At 35.6% G+C, this 16,494-nt stretch overlaps 1 protein-coding gene across 7 annotated transcripts in view; it reads left to right on the top strand.

Annotated features, from left to right (window-relative positions):
* Positions 1–16,494, top strand: part of Lca5 (lebercilin LCA5) — a 175,040-nt gene that overhangs the window by 118,723 nt on the left and 39,823 nt on the right. For 6 of the 7 annotated variants that reach the window (XR_012449838.1, XM_074079609.1, XM_074079613.1 and 3 more), the window contains one exon: positions 11,720–12,073. Coding sequence is in view for 6 of the 7 variants with exons in the window: in XM_074079609.1 (XP_073935710.1) it covers positions 11,881–12,073 (193 nt within the window). In the remaining variant the exon portion in view is untranslated. The remainder of the gene's footprint in view (positions 1–11,719; positions 12,074–16,494) is intronic. The other variant, XM_074079622.1, reaches the window with a different exon arrangement.

Below are 16,494 nucleotides of genomic sequence, written 5' to 3'. Positions count from 1 at the left end.
TTAACAAGGAACATTTCAGTATTTATTGAACAGCTCATGTTTGAATTACAAATATAATTGTTGATATTTACCAAGTACTTAATTGTGTGGCAGTTATTGAATTATCCCATTTAGTCCTCACATTTTACAGGTTAAATATTTGAGATTTAGATTTATATGAGAAGGTTAGGTAAACTCCATATTTATACAGCTAATGGGTGGTGAAGCCACTTACTTTCTCTTACTTATTATTCTTTTCTAGAGTCTTTTTTTTCCATGTGTAAGTATTTTCAGTCATAATTGCAGTATGAAAGTTTCAGGCTGATTCATGTTTATTTTTAAATTATTAGTATTTGCCATAAGAGTTGCTGATTTCAAATCCAAAAATGAATTTTAACAGACTGCGATTGCTGGACTGCGATTGAAGTAAGATCAAAGTTCTAAATTTGCATTGAAGGAAGAGCTCAGTGGCAGAGCATGTGCTTAGCATGTACCAGGCTCTGTGTTGGATACAGCATGCCGGCAGCAGGCACATAAATCTAAGTTTTTATTTTTGCTTTAAAAAAAAATCTTCCTTACTAAGGAAGTAAGTATCAGGGTAATGAGGCCGTAAGTCTTCTATCACCTAGCTTATGCAATTGTCAACTTAGGGCTAGTCTTACTTTCCCCTGGCTTATTCTGAAACAAGCCTCAGGTGTTCTTTAATTTTATTCATAAGTATTTGAATAAATATTTCCAAAAGATAAAGATTCTTAATACCCCAAACCACATAATATAATGTAATTATCTCACTTAAAGCCATACTAGTTGCTTAATATTAAATATCCAAATCAGAGACTAGAGGCATGGCCCAAACAATAGAGTGCCTGCCTAGGTAGCCCAAAGCCCTGAATTCACACCTCAGTGTTGCCAATAAATAAATATCCAGTCAGGGTTTCTTTTATAAAATTTATTTGAATCAAGACTGAGGTCCATAGGCTTTAATTTTTTGCTTTTTAAGACTTTCTTAATATGTAAACACCCTTTTCTCTGTTTTTGTTCTGATTGCGTTTTATTCATTAAGGAGACTCTTTTGCTATACAGTTTGCCACACTCTATAGATTTTGCTGATAGCTTCCTTATGCCTCAATTCCTTGTATTTTTTGTAAATTGTCATTTACATTTAGAGGCCTGATCAGATTGAGATTTCATTTTTTGGGAGAGAGAGCAAATTACTTCAGAGGTATTGTGGTGTCCTGTCAGGAGGCTCATAATGTCTGGTATCTTTTCTGTGCTGTTTCAGCTATTAGTGATCATCATCTAGCTCCATTTGATCCGTGGTTATAAACTGGCAGTATTATAATACTTTCATTTAAATATTTCCCTTTTCATTTATTAGATAAAATAATTCTATATAGAAATACTTTTGGCTAGTATTTTGTTATTTTGAGATTCAGTTTGTAGCAGTATAGGCAAGATACATGTTTGATTTTTTTTTCCCCATTATCCATTTTAAAATTAATGAATTGGTTCCCTGGTATCCTCCAAAGGTGACTAGTTGGTTTTTAGCATATCATATGAATTTATGGATGTGAATATATTTGATGTGTTTTAATCCCATGCTGATGCAGTGCTTACAAGATGATGAAATTGACCCATCTTTGCCGACTAAAAGCTTCTTCAAATTTGCTCTTGAGCCTTTGACACCCCATCAGTGGCATCTGATAGTTACTATGCTTTCTTGCATGGCCAAACTCCTAGATTCTTAGATTCATCTTGTGTCTTTCCTTCTTCAGATGTGGAATCATACGTTTTACAAGGAGCTTTAATTTCTTTTGATGGAAAGTGGTATTTAGACACTATATATTGGTGCTAGAATTGTTCATTGCTGCTAGTTTATTTCTTGTTTCTAGTATTTCTCAGTGGATATAGCTAAGAAGTAATTCTTTGGAAAAAAGATAAAAGTTATCATAGATTCATACTGATACAATGAAAATTTTGCACTTGAGAATTTTAGAACTCAGCTTATTTTTGTTTTTACCATGTTGAAAATTCTAGTGCCTAGCTGTACCAAGAGTTACTTATTTTCTTTACCCCACGAAACACATATATCAGTCTAAGAATAACAATACCAACAATATGATTACTAAAGTTGGCCTTTAAGATTTTTCTTTGTCATTAGATTTTATCTCTCTAGGAATACAAAATTAAGATTTTCTGTTTTAAAGTTATTTGAACTGATTACTTTGTGGTTTTGTCACCAACTGTACATGTAGTTGCTTGATTACTTTCTTTTGATTTATAGGAACTTTTTTTTCTCTTATTATTGATATGTGCATACAAAGCTTGGGTCATTTCTCCCCCCTGCCCCCACCCCCTCCCTTACCACCCACTCCGCCCCCTCCCTCTGCCCCCCCACCCCCTCAATACCCAGCAGAAACTATTTTACCCTTTTTCTAATTTTGTTGTAGAGAGAGTATAAGCAATAATAGGAAGGAACAAGGGTTTTTGCTGGTTGAGATAAGGATAGCTATACAGGGAGTTGACTCACATTAATTTCCTGTGTGTGTGTGTTACCTTCTAGGTTAATTCTTTTTGATCTCACCTTTTCTCTAGTTCCTGGTCCCCTTTTCCTATTGGTCTCAGTTGCTTTTAAGGTATCTGCTTTAGTTTCTCTGCGTTAAGGGCAACAAATGCTAGCTAATTTTTTAGGTGTCTTACCTATCCTCACCCCTCCCTTGTGTGCTCTCGCTTTTATCATGTGCTCAAAGTCCAATCCCATTGTTGTGTTCGCCCTTGATCTAATGTCCACATATGAGGGAGAACATACGATTTTTGGTCTTTTGGGCCAGGCTAACCTCACTCAGAATGATGTTCTCCAATTCCATCCATTTACCAGAAAATGATAACATTTTTTTCTTCTTCATGGCTGCATAAAATTCCATTGTGTATAGATACCACATTTTCTTGATCCATTCGTCAGTGGTGGGGCATCTTGGCTGTTTCCATAACTTGGCTATTGTGAATAGTGCCGCAATAAACATGGGTGTGCAGGTGCCTCTGGAGTAACCTGTGTCACAGTCTTTTGGGTATATCCCCAAGAGTGGTATTGCTGGATCAAATGGTAGATCAATGTCTAGCTTTCTAAGTAGCCTCCAAATTTTTTTCCAGAGTGGTTGTATGAGTTTACATTCCCACCAACAGTGTAAGAGGGTTCCTTTTCCTCCGCATCCTCGCCAATACCTGTTGTTGGTGGTGTTGCTGATGATGGCTATTCTAACAGGCGTGAGGTGGAATCTTAGTGTGGTTTTAATTTGCATTTCCTTTATTGCTAGAGATGGTGAGCATTTTTTCATGTGTTTTTTGGCCATTTGAATTTCTTCTTTTGAGAAAGTTCTGTTTAGTTCACTTGCCCATTTCTTTATTGGTTCATTAGTTTTGGGAGAATTTAGTCTTTTAAGTTCCCTATATATTCTGGTTATCAGTCCTTTGTCTGATGTATAGTTGGCAAATATTTTCTCCCACTCTGTGGGTGTTCTCTTCAGTTTAGAGAGCATTTCTTTTGATGAACAGAAGCTTTTTAGCTTTATGAGGTCCCATTTATCTATGCTATCTCTTAGTTGCTGTGCTGCTGGGGTTTCCTTGAGAAAGTTCTTACCTATACCTACTAACTCCAGAGTATTTCCTACTCTTTCCTGTATCACTTTAGAGTTTGTGGTCTGATATTAAGATCCTTGATCCATTTTGAGTTAATATTGGTATAGGGTGATATACATGGATCAAGTTTCAGAATTTTCCAGACTGCTAACCAGTCTTCCCAGCAGTTTTTGTTGAAGAGGCTGCTATTTCTCCATTGTATATTTTTAGCTCCTTTGTCAAAGATAAGTTGCTTATAGTTGTGTGGCTTCATATCTGGGTTCTCTATTTTGTTCCACTGGTCTTCATGTCTGTTTTTGTGCCAGTACCATGCTGTTTTTATTGTTATTGCTTTGTAATATAGTTTGAAGTCAGGTATTGTGATATCTCCTGCATTGTTCTTTTGACTGAGTATTGCCTTGGCTATTCGTGGCCTCTTGTGTTTCCATATAAATTTCATGGTAGATTTTTCAGTCTCTTTAATGAATGTCATTGGAATTTTGATGGGAATTTTATTAAGCATGTAGGTTACTTTTGGGAGTATCGACATTTTTACTATGTTGATTCTACCAATCCATGAGCATGGGAGATCTCTCCACTTTCTATAGTCTTCCTCAATCTCTTTCTTCAGAAGTGTATAGTTTTCCTTGTAGAGGTCTTTCACATCTTTTGTTAGGTTTACACCTAGGTATTTGATTTTTTTTTGAGGCTATTGTAAATGGAATTGTTTCCATACATTCTTTTTCAGTTTGCTCATTGTTAGTGTATAGAAATGCTAATGATTTTTCTATGTTGATTTTATATCCTGCTACCTTGCTATAGCTATTGATGATGTCTAGAAGCTTCTGAGTAGAGTTTTTTGGGTCTTTAAGGTATAGGATCATGTCGTCTGCAAATAGGGATATTTTGACAGTTTCTTTACCTATTTGTATTTCTTTTATTCCTTCTTCTTGCCTAATTGCTCTGGCTAGGAATTCCAGTACTATGTTGAATAGAGTGGAGATAGTGGGCATCCTTGTCTGGTTCCTGATATTAGAGGGAATGGTTTCAGTTTTTCTCCGTTAAGTATAATGCTGGCTGTAGGTTTGTCATATATAGCTTTTATAATGTTGAGGTACTTTCCTTCTATTCCTAGTTTTCTTAGAGCTTTTATCATGAAATGATGTTGGATCTTATCAAAGGCTTTTTCTGCATCTATTGAGATGATCAAGTGGTTTTTGTCTTTGCTTCTGTTAATGTGGTTTATTACATATATTGATTTTCATATGTTGAACCACCCTTGCGTCCCTGGGATGAAGCCTACTTGGTCGTGGTGAATAATCTTTTTGATGTGTTGTTGAATTCGGTTTGCCATTATTTTGTTGAGGATTTTTGCATCAATGTTCATTAAGGAGATTGGCCTATAGTTCTCCTTTTTGGAGGCGTCTTTGCCTGGTTTTGGGATAAGTGTAATACTGGCTTCATAAAATGTGTCTGGCAGTTTTCCTTCCCTTTCTATTTCGTGGAACAGTTTGAGGAGGGTTGGTATCAGTTCTTCTTTAAAGGTCTGATAGAATTCAGCAGAGAATCCATCAGGTCCTGGACTTTTCTTTTTGGGGAGACTCTTGATTGCTGCTTCAATTTCATTTTGTGTTATAGATCTATTCAGGTGATTAATTTCCTCTTGGTTCAGTTTTGGATGATCATATGTATCTAGAAATCTGTCCATTTCTTTAAAATTTTCAAATTTATCTGAATATAGGTTCTCAAAGTAGTCTCTGATGATTTCCTGGACTTCCATGGTATTTGTTGTTATCTCCTCTTTTGCATTCCTAATTCTACTAATTTGGGTTTTTTCTATCTTCGTTTTAGTCAGGTTTATCAAGGGTCTATCAATCTTGCTTATTTTTTCAAAGAATCAGCTTTTTGTTTCATTAATTCTTTGTATGGTTTTTTTGGTTTCTATTTCGTTGATTTCAGCTCTTATTTTTATTATTTCTCTCCTATTTGTTTTGGGATTTGCTTGTTCTTGTTTTTCTAGGAGTTTGAGATGTATCATTAGGTCATTGATTTGGGATCTTTCAGTCTTTTTAATATATGCACTCATGGCTATAAACTTTCCTCTCAGGACTTCCTTAGCTGTGTCCCATAGTTCCAGTAGGTTGTGTTTTCATTTTCATTGACTTCCAGGAACTTTTTGATTTCCTCCTTTATTTCATCGATGATCCATTCTTCATTAAGTAATGAGTTACTTAGTTTCCAGCTGTTTGCATGTTTTTTGTCTTTACTTTTGTTGTTGAGTTCTACTTTTACTGCATTGTGATCAGATAGTATGCACGGTATAATTTCTATTTTCTTATATTTGCCGAGACTTGCTTTGTGCCCTAGGATATGATCTATTTTGGAGAAGGTTCCATGGGCTGCTGAGAAGAGTGTATATTGTGTGGAGGTTGGATGAAATGTTCTGTAGACATCAACTAGGTCCATTTGATCTATTGCATATTTTAGATCTTGGATTTCTTTATTGATTTTTTTGTTTGGATGACCTATCTATTGATGATAATGGGGTGTTAAAGTCTCCCACAACCACTGTGTTGGCGTTTATATATGCTTTTAGGTCTTTTAGGGTATGTTTGATGAAATTGGGTGCGTTGACATTGGGTGCATACAGATTGATGATTATTATTTCCTTTTGGTCTATTTCCCCTTTTATTAGTATGGAATGTCCTTTATCTCATTTGATCAATGTAGGTTTGAAGTCTACTTTGTCAGAGATAAGTATTGCTACTCCTGCTTGTTTTTGGGGGCCATTGGCTTTGTAAATCTTCTTCCAGCCTTTCATCCTAAGCCTATGCTTATTTCTGTCAGTGAGATGGGTCTCCTGTAAGCAACAAATTGTTGAATCTTCCTTTTTAATCCATTTCATCAAGCGGTGCCTTTTGATGGGTGAATTAAGTCCATTAACATTAAGTGTTAGTACTGATAGGTATGTGGTGATTCCTGTCATTTAGTTGTCTTAGTTGTTTGAAGGTTTGATTGTGTGTATCTAAGTTGAGGTTACTCTGTACTGTCCTGCTTTTTCTTTTCCTGTGGTTTGGTGCTGTCTGTCTTTTCATGGTTAAGTTGTTTTCACTTTCTGTGTGCAGAATCCCTTGCAGAATCTTTTGTAGTGGTGGCTTTGTGGTCAATTATTGTTTTAGTTTCTGCTTATCCTGGAAGACTTTTATTGCTCCATGTATTTTGAATGATAGTTTTGCTGGGTAGAGTATCCTGGGGTTGAAGTTATTTTCATTCAGTGCCCGTAAGATCTCACCCCACGCTCTTCTTGCTTTTAATGTTTCTGTTGAGAAGTCCGCTGTGATTTTGATGGGTTTACTTTGTATGTTACTTGTTTTTTCTCTCTTACAGCCTTCAACATTCTTTCCTTAGTTTCTGACCTTGTTGTTTTAATGATGATATGTTGTGGAGTAGTTCTATTTTGATCTGGTCTGTTTGGTGTCCTGGAGGCCTCTTGCATCTGTATGGGAATATCTTTCTCTAGATTTGGGAAATTTTCCGTTATTATTTTGTTAAATATATTACACATTCCCTTTGCTTGCATCTCTTCTCCTACTTCGATGCCCATGATTCTCAAGTTTGGTCTTTTGATGGAGTTGGTGAGTTCGTGCATTTTCTTTTCATAGGTCTTGTTTTGTTTAATTAATAGTTCTTCGGTTTTTCCTTTAATTACCATTTCATCTTCGAGTTCTGAGATTCTGTCTTCTGTTTGTTCTATTCTGCTGGATTGGCCTTCCATTTTGTTTTGCAGTTCTGTTTTGTTCTTTTTTCTGAGGTTTTCCATATCCTGAGTGGTTTCCTCTTTAATGTTGTCTATTTTTGTCCTGAGTTCATTTATCCATTTATTCATCGTGTTCTCTGTTTCATTTTGGTGTTTATACAGTGCTTCTATGGTTTCCTTTATTTCTTCTTTTGCTTTTTCAACTTCTCTATTTTTGTTGTCTTGGAATTTCTTGAGTGTCTCCTGTACATTTTGGTTGACCCTATCCATTACGATCTCTATAAAATTCTCATTGAGTACCTGTAGTATGTCTTCTTTTAAATTATTCTTGTGGGCTTCATTGGGTCCTTTGGCATAGTTTATCTTCATTTTGTTGAAGTCTGGATCTGAGTTTCTATTTTCTTCATTCCCCTCTGGTTCCTGTACTAATTTTTTGCTGTGGGGAAACTGGTTTCCCTGTTTTTTCTGTCTTCCCATCGTCTTTGGTGTTGTTACTGTCCCTGTACTGTGTGCAATTAAGTATTTTCTAGCTTGTAATAATAACAATGGTAATATTTAGAATGGAAGGGTGAGCTGAGATGGAAAGCAAGAAGTTAAACAAAACTGGAAAACAAATACACAGACAAGAGGGAGAAAGCAGAACAAGGTTTCAGACAAGAAAGTTTTAAAGGTATAAACAGGGAGCATTAGTGTACTAATTGACAGTAAGCTTAACAGACATTAGAGAGACAGAGGATTGAAAATCAAAAATAAAAAAAAATAAAGATAATAAAAATAAAAAGTAAATGAAAGAAATATCTATATATAAAAATGAATTAAAATAAAATGGAAAATAGAAAATTAAAAAAAAATCCTCCAAGTTCAAATGCAATGAAGTTTCAGTCTTAATAATTTGGGTGTCCGTCTCAGTCTCCAATCCTGGAGATGGTGCCTCAGATGTTGTTCTGTAGTTGTCTCATCAAAGGGGATGCATAAGGTAGAACAAAACTACACACACACACACACACACACACACACACACACACACACACAAACCCCACTAAGTGTCCCAAGTTCAAATGCAATACAGTTTCAGTAAGTTTTTCCACTTGCAGGTGTAATTCGGTTGTTCTCTCATCAAAGGTAGGGAGAAAAAGAAAAAAAAGAGTCTGGAGACAGTTCTATGAATGGTATCTGCAACTGTGGCTTGCCTGCCCACTGCTGTCAACCTGCTGTTGCTGGAGGCGTTACGTATGCAGATCTCTGGGGTGAGCTTAGCACTCACCAAGCCCCGAAGGCTTTGTTTGCTCAGAGTTTTCCTGTGAGCCTCTGCTACAAGCTATCCCCTTTCCAAGCACTGGGAAAGGTGACACTGCACGCACGTTGTCAGGCTGCGTGTTTATTTACAGTTCATGTGGGAGGTGGGTCTTCTCCCCTTTCCTGTGCAGTTTTCCTCCCACCGCCACTTTCACAAGCTTTCCTGCTCCTGATTTGTTTACAGTTCACGTGGGAAGTGGGTCTTCCCTCCTCTCCTGTGGAGTTTTCCTCCCTCTGCCACTCTCACAAGCTTTCCCTCTCCTGGGTGCTGGGTGCGTGCCCCGCCCCCGCTCCTGCCAGAGCCTCTCCGGCCTGCCCGGCTTGTTTATTTACAGTCCTGGGAAGGATTCCCTTCCCCCAATCTTCGGCACTCAGTGCGCCCCACCCTCTTTCCCGCGTGTCTTTATTGTTCTTATTGCTTATTACTCAGTTTCTCTTTTTTTCCTGGGTGGAGGTCAGTCTGTCCAGGGGGCTATGCTGCTCTGACCCAGGCTTGTCTGTGGGAGTACCACGGTACCGTGAAGCTCACCTGGTCCACGTCTTCCCAAGCCGTCTGGGCGCGGGCGACTGGCGGCCTGGGGGCCCTCCTGGTGTCTCTGTTTAATGTGAAGTGGAGATTTTCTGAGCCGGCTGGAGGTGTGGAGGGGTCAAAGTTATGCCTCTTCTCAGTGATTATGCCTGCAAAATGTGTCTCCAGCATCTCTCCAAGATTTCACTATAGGAGGCTCGCTTTCTGCTTTCTCCCTCTAGCCGCCATCTTGGAATCCCCCAGGAATTGTTTTTTAAAAATTTAATTTCCTCAAATCATAATTTGTAAAGTCAAATCTACAAACATATACATGTACAAGGTAAATTAACTTCCATCACTCTCCCTAAACTCTGCTTCCCATCCCCTATAGAGCTGTGCTTTTCAGTAAGTACTGCATCAGTACAAGTAGGTTTTAAATTTTAAATTAATTAAAATTAAATTAAGGTAAAATTTCTCAGGCACATTAGAGCCATTTCAGGTGCTCAATACTACATATAGCTAGGTATCACAAATGACACAGATTGTAGAGCCTTTCCACCCTACCCTAGAGAGCTCATTTCCTTAAACTTTTGATTTATCCTTCTACTTTTAAAAATATAAAATGTTATATACATTGCCCTTCTTTGACAAATAGTAGTTACTGTATCAATTTGTTTTCTGTTACTATGATGAAATATCTGAAGCTGGGTACTTATAAAGAAAAGAGGTTTATTTGGCTCTCAGTTTGGCGACTAAAAGTCCAAGATTGGGCAGCCCCAGTTCTTTAGCTTCTTGTAAGGCTTCATGGTGGATGATATCCAGTGATGGCAGTGTGTATGAAAGAGATTATGAGGTGTGACAAGAAGCCAAAAGAACATCAAGCTTCCAGCACAGGAGCCTTTGGGGGACAAAGCATATATGAACCATACAGCACATTATATGTTCTTTATATGCTTTTATCTTTCTTCATTTTCATTTTTTTTCCCCTGATGTTGAGGATCCCATCCAGGGCCTCATACATGTTAGGCAAGTGGTGTAGCATTGAGCCTACTTTCCCAGCCCTTCCTTTTCTTAATATATATCCTGGAGATTGTCTTAAACTGTAGAGTAGTCTTCATTACATTAATAGCCTCATAGTACTGTACTTCACTGTGTAGATCTTTATCATTTGTCAGTCTGGTTCCTTGTTGATGGCCAGTTTGATTGTTTTACTCTTTTTAAGGGAGAGGTAAAGCCATCTAAAATCTATGTTGCTCAGGCTGACACTATTTCATTTATCCCTTATTTTGCAAGTCATTTTCAGTTCTTGAGTTCAGAAGAATATTCAGTACTTTCAGCATCTTTTCAATAAATATGTACATTTGAGATTATACTGTATTTACTACTTTTAGTTTTTTCTGTATCATAATGTAAGTTGTTTTCCTTAGGGCACAGTTGTTTTCTTTTTGTAAACATTCCCAACATCTTCATGATACTATACTATATGAATTTTTCTAATACTTTTCTTAATCCATGATGGTTGTACATTAGGTTAAGTTGCTTCCATTTGTTAGATATTGCATTGTACCACATTAAATATTTGCACATGACTTTCTCCCTACTTTTAGAGTTATTTTCTTGGACTCCAGAAATGGAATTATTTAATCAAAGGTTAAAAAGCATAGTTAAGTCTTAATACATCTTGCCAATTTTTGTTCCAAAAACCTCTACAAATCTTTTCCTGATGGCATCTCTGGCAGCATTAAGTGTTTTTCTTTTGAAAGATCTCTCTCCCTCCCTCCCTCCCTCCTTCCCTCTCCCTCCCTCCCTCCCTCTCTCTCTCTCTCCCTCCCTCCCTCTCTCTCTCTCTCTCTCTCTCTCTCTCTCTCTCTCATTTTTTTGCTTTTTGAGCCAAGATCTCCCAGTGTAGCTCAGATTGCTTTGAACTCACTATTGCTATGTAACCCCAGGCTGGTCTGGAACTGGGGATCCTCTTGACTCTGCCTCCTGAGAGTCAATGCTTGCTGAGATTGCAAGCATGTACCACCATGCTGTGCTGACTTTGTCTTTTTCTTATGGGGTGGTATGAGGCATTTATTCATGAATTAAGGATGGCGACCATTTTTCTGTCATGTTTGCAAATGCTTTTCATCAATTTTTTTTTAAATATACTTCACCATTAAATTTTTTAATAGTCAGGTATTTTCTTTCTTTATTGTTAGCAGGTTTGTTCTTTATCACTATCACCACTTCTCCCCTCCACCCCACCAACACAGAAACTGGCAAGTTGTTAAAATTCAGCATTTACATTTATTATAACTCTTTAAGATTCAAGGGAGTCAAATTTAGTTAACATTTATTCAGAAGCAGTTGTATGTCCGGTCTTTATATGTTATTTTCTTTCTAAGCTGGCACAGGATCTTTTCTCCCAAAAACTTATGTAGGAAAATATAGTAAAGTTAAATTATAGCCATTTAAAATTACAAACTCTATGATTTTGCTTTTATTATTTTGCATTATAACTAATTATAGAAATTTATTTCATGATTCTATGATGAGTCCCCCTTATCCTTCCTCAATTATAGGGAATAAAGTGTGTCTTGTGGTTACTAATGTGAACTGTGGACTATGGATATAGTGCTGAGAAAATGAATTGCAAAGAAATCAATATGAAGACTATGAAAACATTCTTCAGCGTTGCCACAAATCTATGAAATTATAAAAACAGAGACCATTTGTCAAAACAATGGGGGAAAGAAGTTCAGATACTGATCAAGAAAGAAAAACAAACAAACAACATTTTTCTTGTTATTCATCTGATTTTGGAACTACACCACAATCTTCTGGCCAGTCATCACCAGTCAGTCCTCCTTCACCTACAAATCCTAAGGGAAAAAGTCCTAAAAGACAAGTACCAGGTAACAAAGTGCTTTACCAAGGTAAGTATTCCTTAAAAGAGCCCGGTGAACATAGAAGGCTCATGCAGAGTGCTTAAGGAAAACTTGTGTGAAGGAGACTTCCATTAGTATGTATATTGCTATATACATGGAAGTAGGCTGATTTACATTTTCAATAGGGTATATTTTTATAAATTTATATAAATGTTGCTTATGGTTCTGTATATTACCATTTTAAATTCACAGTCATTCAGTGTTCAGAGAATATAACATAAGACTGTTTCTTTTCTTTTCTCCCTAAATAAATACTGATCTTGGGATCACTAAAGTACTTACTATAAAGGCAAAACCTATAAAACAATTGTACTTTTCTGCATCTTCATTTTTAAAAGCAGTGAAAGGCATTGATATAAGGGTAAAAGGCATTTTTATAGATTGAATAAAATTTCTTATCCTTGGTAGCACAGTGCTTACTGCAAAAGTTAAAGTTAAGCACAGGTGTGGTGACTTGTGCCTATAATCCTAGCTGCTTCGGAGGCATAGGTAGGAGGATCACAGTCCAGGTGGCTGGGGCAAAAATGCAAGACTCTTTTCAAAAAATAACTATAGCAAAAAGGGCTGAGCTTATAGTTCACGTGGTAGAGCACCTTTCTAGCAAGTGCAAGGCCTGAGTTCAAACCTCAGTACTGCCAAAAAAAAAAAAAAGTTCAAGTTAAACCTGGGAATGAAATTTAGGACTTGGAACAATCAGTCTAATTTCTTTTCCATTATACTGTTTATAATAGAAAATAGATTACATTAAAAATAATTTTTGATATTAAAATATTATTCTGGAACATATTTGGCTATGTAATGTTCTATAAATCTCTTATTCATTTTAATCTTTGGTCAAGAAAACTACTCTACTGAGTAACAAAATATTTGTGGTCTACAAAACCATCGTAGAAAAATAGTTAAGGCAACTGAGGTCGTTATTGTATACATTAATAACATGAAGCATAGTTATGCTAGCAGTAGATTAGATTATTGATACTTCATCTTGCAAGGCAGGGTGTGGTAAAATTGGGGACTGAAAGGAAAACAGGTCATTTTGGGAAATACTTTGTATCCTGTGCTAATACAGTATATTGACTATTTCTGTGGGTAATAGCCATTGAAAAGATTTAAGCAAGGGTATTATTAAATTTGCCTTTACAAATTTTCACTTTGAAAAGTAATATTTGCACATTAAAAACTACAAAAAATATGTCTTCTTTTTGAAAGTAACCATTTTAGGGATGCCTAATCTAGCATCTAACAGTTGAATGACTTTCCTTTTTGTTTTCTTTCTTTTTCCCCAAGCTTGATCCTTTTGTTAATATCCCTCCAAATCTAGTTCAATGAGGGGCTCTTTTAGTTTTGTTTGTTAGTTGGGAACATGATCTTAATCTTCTGCTATATAACTAAGAACAAGTAAATATATCTTAAAGTTGAATCTTAGAAAATGCCTGTTATTCCTTAGAAATATTTTACATATGTAGGGTATTGTTGGCAAGGAATACTTTAATTTTTCTTCCTTCCCCAAACAACGTAGGGTACCCAATTAAGGAGTTAGAACTTTGTAAGTCTTACCTTATTTGAGAATATAATTAAGAAAAAGCTATGAAAAATAGTTCCAGCATCAACCAGAAAATTTCAGTTATCATCTTCCCTGTGACTTGCCCTGTTTTCTGCTTTGCAGTCTTTTGAATTAAAATCTGTGGTAATTTGTCTGCCTTAAAGCACGCAACAAGACTGAACTGATATCTTCCTTTGAACACCTAAGTTAATTTCTCTTAGTTTAAATTGCCATCACTGGTGTAGACTAAACTAAGGAAAAAACAAATGTGATTAAAGCATCATCCTAAACATTTAAATTTTCGTGTTTGTGTTTGGTAGCATACTCTTCCTTCTCCCTCCTTTATAATTTTTAGCATATTGTGTTATTTTTAAGGTAAAATTAGTACTCTACCAGAATTTATATGTATATAAAATTTAATAATAGTTTTGGTTATACATGTTTGTGTGGTATATATACATATTTTGATTTTCTTTGGTAGATGTATAGTTTATTTTTACTACATTTTAAAAATTAGTCATATTTCATTTTTAACACTGAAAATAGGAAAAAACAATCTTTCCACCCACTTTTCAGTTAGACCTAACAAGGAACAGTTGAAAAATGACATATACAATAGCCATTTATCTTTCTTCTTAGTTCTATTAGTCCTCCATTCCACTTGATAGCTTCAAAAGTAAAAATAAGAATGAAAAAATGAAATGAAAATGTAAAAATGGAAAAAGTAAAAATGGCAGGTGAAAGCCAAGAAAAATGTTCATGAGTTCACGTTCATGATCAATTTGTGGCAGTGCTAATGAAACGTGCCAAAAATTAATGGTCAGAGTCTTAGGATATCAAAACATTGGTTGTGGAAACTCTTTTATTTGACTAAGTAGTTGAAATAAAGTATTAGTTGAAGACTTTCTGTTTTGATTATTATATTAATTAGGCTTTAACTTTTGAAATGAAACAAGTTACTACTTGTGTGAAATCTTGTTTTCTGAGCAATGTAATTTTATTCATAACAACCAGAGATTTCTTAGCACACATGAGGCCCCAGGTTGAGTCCCCAGCATAAAATGGAATAGAATAGGATTTAGAATAATTGCTGCATATCTTTATGTATATAAGGTTTCTGTCATTCCAAGTGTTGAGTACATCTCTGTAACACAAAACTCTGGTAACTCAATTGTTGGAAAAGAGAAAATTGAAACAATGGTCACTCCAAATTCAGAATTACATTCTAAAGCAATGTTGTCCGATGGAATATAATTCAATTTACAAATGCAAGTCACACATGTAATTTTTGTATTTTCTAGTAACCACATTGAAAAAAAGGACCCCCATGAAATTAGTTTTAGCATTTTCTTAACCAAACATGGCAAAATATTGCCATTTCTGCATATGATCAGAATAAAATATTGTGAAATATTTGGCATTCCTTTTTTAAAACTAGCTGTTAAATAAATAAATAAAAAACAGTGTGTATTTCACAGTTAAAACATGTCTCAACTCTGACTACTGTGTTTCTGTTTCTCCGTGGCTACACAGGGCTAGTGTCTTTGGAGAGTTTTAAAGTTACAGTTCACTTGCTTCTTTTTCTTACTATTTCCTTTCATGTATTCAAGCATTTATAGAGCTAAAATTCCAAATCAGTATGTATAAAATCTTCCATCTTTTAAATAAAACTTTAAAATGTTAAATTGTAAAAAGTAGCTGTTATTCTTTTCTTGGTTACCTAATGAATCAGGTATCCATGGATGGTAAGATGGGAGGGAAGCATTGGATCTTCTGGTTTTTCTTAATTTTCTATTTACTCAAGAAGCATTTGCTTCTTGGGAAAAAAAAAATGCAGTACCTTGGAGATTAAAGCTCATTGTTCTTAACTCTGGTAGACTTTCAGATACCTCTTTTAAAGGTCAGGTACTTGTATAGTAAGGTGTAAGTTTAATGAACTTTTAATAAAACTAAAAAAAAATGTTTGAGAAATGTTATAATTTAATCTCTACACTTTAAAGATTTCATAGCTTTTTTTTTAGGATGTGATTTTTCTTGTTCTCAAATTATGTCATATATTTTTGATTTGAACATTACATTAAAAAAAATCACAGAGAAAGCATTTAGAAGCACACCTGTACTCCTGTTTGCCATTTTCAGTCACTGGTAAATGGGAGTTAAGTTCTTATTACTAACAGAGAATACTATGTAAAATTTTTTGGGTTTTTATTTTTTTTGTGGAGCTGGGGTTTGAACTCAGGACTTTGCACTTGCAAAACTGGTGCTCTACTGCTTGAGACACACCTCTAGTGTGATTTGTGTATTTTGGAGAGAGGGTCTTAAGAACAATTGGCCTGAGCTGGCCTTAAACCCATCCTCCTGATCTTAACCTCCCAAGTAGCTAGAATTAAAGGCATGAGCCATCTGGCACCCAGTGAAGTTTTTGGTTTATATTCATATTTCATTTAACTTTCACAACAACCTGTTTGTGGTGGTAGTGGTGTCCTCATTCTGTGGGTCAGGAAGATGAATTGGAAGGTTTAATTGAATTGCCCAAGTAGTCATTAAGTGGTAAATCTGAATCTCCAGTCTTTCCACTATACAATATGCTATCGTCCTATTTCCCCAAATTAGGAAAAGGAGTTGTAATTAATTTAGAGAAAATGTATGCTTTCACATTTCAAACAATCCCAACTATCTGAGCACAAATGACTTGAATGTCAAGGCAGATTTGAATGCCTGATGTTTATTATGTACTGTGCTAATGTTGGTGGCACCCATATTTGAATTCTGACTTACCATCTTGTCTATAAAGTTAAAAGTAGCTAGGGCCTGATACTGTCATCTTTTAAAGCAGTATAGAATAATCCCGTATAAACTATTGGGA

The sequence above is a fragment of the Castor canadensis genome, chromosome 1 (assembly GCF_047511655.1).
Source record: "Castor canadensis chromosome 1, mCasCan1.hap1v2, whole genome shotgun sequence".
Lineage (NCBI taxonomy): Eukaryota > Metazoa > Chordata > Mammalia > Rodentia > Castoridae > Castor > Castor canadensis.
Note: the sequence above shows the minus strand (reverse complement) of the source record. Positions and strands in the feature narration are given on the sequence as shown.